Source organism: Hypomesus transpacificus, chromosome 2 (genome assembly GCF_021917145.1).
Source record: "Hypomesus transpacificus isolate Combined female chromosome 2, fHypTra1, whole genome shotgun sequence".
Taxonomy (NCBI): Eukaryota; Metazoa; Chordata; class Actinopteri; order Osmeriformes; family Osmeridae; genus Hypomesus; species Hypomesus transpacificus.
This window is the reverse complement of record NC_061061.1, coordinates 9,749,319-9,752,465: the sequence shown is the minus strand read 5'-3', so window position 1 is coordinate 9,752,465 and position 3,147 is coordinate 9,749,319. Positions and strand designations below refer to the sequence as shown.

At 39.7% G+C, this 3,147-nt stretch overlaps 1 protein-coding gene across 1 annotated transcript; it reads right to left on the bottom strand.

The window, feature by feature from the left end:
* Window positions 1–279: 279 nt before the first annotated feature.
* LOC124472673 (membrane-spanning 4-domains subfamily A member 4A-like) lies at window positions 280–2,812 on the bottom strand. The gene is given in 8 exon segments (XM_047027647.1): window positions 280–501; window positions 504–566; window positions 772–856; window positions 988–1,101; window positions 1,408–1,542; window positions 1,676–1,732; window positions 2,347–2,457; window positions 2,634–2,812. Coding segments are annotated over 8 exon segments (753 nt in total). The 5' UTR covers window positions 2,796–2,812; the 3' UTR covers window positions 280–475.
* Between the last annotated feature and the right edge of the window lie 335 nt (window positions 2,813–3,147).

The window sequence follows — 3,147 nt, the reverse complement described above, 5'->3', positions numbered from 1 at the left end:
CGTATTCACCGACTGCGTGACGGGCACTGTGCACTACTTTTTACAATGTCATCATGTACACTTAACACAAAGTATTTTACAGTTTTTTTTATGACAAAATACAAAACACTTAAGTATTTTTATTCTAAATATATAGCTGTCAAACCTATCAAATTACCATATACAACATTGTGCTTCTCAACTTTTTTTTAAAGGGAAAGAAAAAGGTACAGTGATCTTTTAACTTTTTCCAGAGCTGTAGTTTTATTTGACACAACTTTTATTCACAAAGTCTGTAATTGATTTAAATTCCACACAATAATAGTTACATCATTCATTTATGCTAAGCTAATTTTGGTAGGATAATTGCCAGAGTTTCAACTACAAGGAGAGAGAGAAAAAATGACAGGGTAAAGCATCATACAGTCAGTATAATTTCCCTCTAACCAGTGGAAAGAGAACCTAGAAGCCAAGCTAGCAGCCACGGTTAAGAGCCTCAAGGAATCATAGCCGGACTATACTGGGGGGTCTGTTGTTGTCGTAGGCAGGCAATCCCTCTTCTGCTCTTGTTGGGGTCCTCAAAGTCTGTAGCAACAAAAGAAGATATGAGAAGACATAATTTATCAAGAATAACCTATTGATTCTTATGAAGTTGAACATTAATTTTTATTTCTGAGAGGAAGCATTTTGGGGTTTTGGTTAGTATTGTCTGCATCCCCTTTGTAACTTAGGTTTTGATGCAGAGACCCCTGGTGTAGAAATGGGGGAAAAGCAGTGTTAGACTTCCTATCTCATAGCTATTTGGTGGGATGTTGAATGTTGTCTGTGAAGGTACAGGGCCACCTTGAGGTAAGTGACTGCCAACGATGAACACCTGCTACAAGACAAATTAAGAAATGTCATTGTTAAGGTGCATCTTGTTTCACCGTCCCCTGCAGTGGCCAACCAGCTGTCAGCACTGGACGGCATTTTGACCAATCCCACATTGTTTTCAATGCTTCCGCCTACTTCAGGGGGGGGATGACAGACAGCTTTGCAGGCAAATGCTGAGACACTGATGGTGACCGTCATCTCCAGCAAAGAGAAAAGTAAGTTGACGCCAGACATTCCCTGATGTTGCGCCTGTGAAGACACAAAATTGAAACATTTTGTGAAGATTTTCACTCCGGATACTGTTTCTGTAGTAGCTATCTACTATTGTCAACTAATAGCCCACAGCAATTAGGCAGACTTTTATGATAGCATGACCCTGGGTCAGCTACACTTGTTTGACTGAAGTGACTGAGAGGTCTTACTACTTACAACACTAGACCTTTAATTGACCATTTTAATTGTTATCAGTATACATACTGTTACTTAAATTCCATAAATATCTCAAATTAAAAAAGGAATATATATATATATATATATATATATATATGGTCATACCATACATAGTCCGTAGTCAATGTCATGGTAAAAGTAACAATAGTGAGATACACCAGCAGCATCTAAAGAGTAGAAAACGGTGCCTAGGCCTGAAGTCACTGTGGCAACAACGTTCATTCCCAACGAAGCCTTCACCTGAGGGAGAGATAAAAAGCAGGGTTAAAGGATTTCTTACTTTAAATCTATATATATATATATATATATATATATATATATAAGATACTCCTAAACACTAGACTGGACATTAAGGAAGCTCAACATTACTAACCAGGCACTTGTTCAAGGATTTTTCAGCTGCAATGGTGAGAGAGCCAGCAATTATGTACTGAGAGAGAAAAATATATTTAGCTCAGTAGTAGTTTCCTGTACACACAAAGTTGATGTAAATTTAAATCAATTAGATTTGTTATGCAACACTATGAACTTTATACTCAAGTACACTCTATGATGCACAAAAAAAAATAGACATTTCAGTTAAGACAGTCACGTATTAGATTTGAGCATTTATTTTTACATGACATGGACATGTAGGTTTGACTTTGGTGGGGTGTATGATCTAAGGGAGGCACTAGACCAATAGAAATATAATCCCCCAGCAGGATAGAACAGACAGACAGCAAGGGGGAGAAGGGGATAGTGGAGGGCGGCAGCAGCACTGATCATACACCAACCGGGGTGAGTATGGCGCATCCGTGCGTCTTCTAAAGATGCCTTATCGGACGTGGCCCAATTTGTGTGTGCTGCTGCGTGGGTGTAGTAGTGGGTGGAGGAAAGGAAGGTGGAGTCTTGCGTCCCCAAAAAAGAATGATGCGCGCAATTCATTTAAGTTCAATTCATTGTTTCAACGGTGACACAACAGAACTTTAAAAGTGAACTGAAATCCACACTAGTACTGCACAATGACGACCAAAAAGGAACAAAAGGAATAAGTGCACTTACAATGATGCTGCCCCAGACGAATATACCACTTGCTCCTCCAAAACTCAACTCACCAACAGCCATCACGATTCCAATCAAAAATGTAATGGCGCCAACCATGATTTGTACTGTCTGAAGGCAAAACAGAGCAAAAACAGTCAGACAGTGACTATTTAACAGAGCATAAGATAAATGTGTACACAATGATGTAACCATACACCCCTCTGTACTATGAAACATTCTTCACTATCGCTTTGTTTTGATTACATATATTTATCTTACATACACTTTGTACAATAAAGTCCTACCCCCAGAGCCTTAGGATGTCCCTCACGGAACTTCTCCATCACAGACGACACCACAGGTCCTACCCGACCCATACAGGTGGGAGGATAGGCCCCCATCCCCAAGCCGTTCTCATTAGGGTGGACATGGGTGATGACAGTGGTTGTTGATACAGAGCTAGACATCTTTACAGTGGAGAGTCGGTTGTTGTAAGGACGAGCTGGTCTTTCTGGTGTGGTCTGAGTTGGGTTGTTGGACTTCCTCGTTTGAAGCTGATAAAAGTTGATCATTTATCATTGATGTTCACATGACTGCTCATATAGTCTGTGAACTTTGCTCTCAACTTCTGGTGATATCATTTATGTAGGCCTATGTTGTCTGATTGCAGTGTATTGCATGCCGCACCATGTGAATGCATATAAATGTTACAAATGAAATGAACCTGAACAAAATTGCAAAGTACAAATGTAAAACAAATATTTTTTGTGGCACTTAATCCAGTGCTTCTGTGTCTTTCAGTGGTTGTGCCGTGAGCTT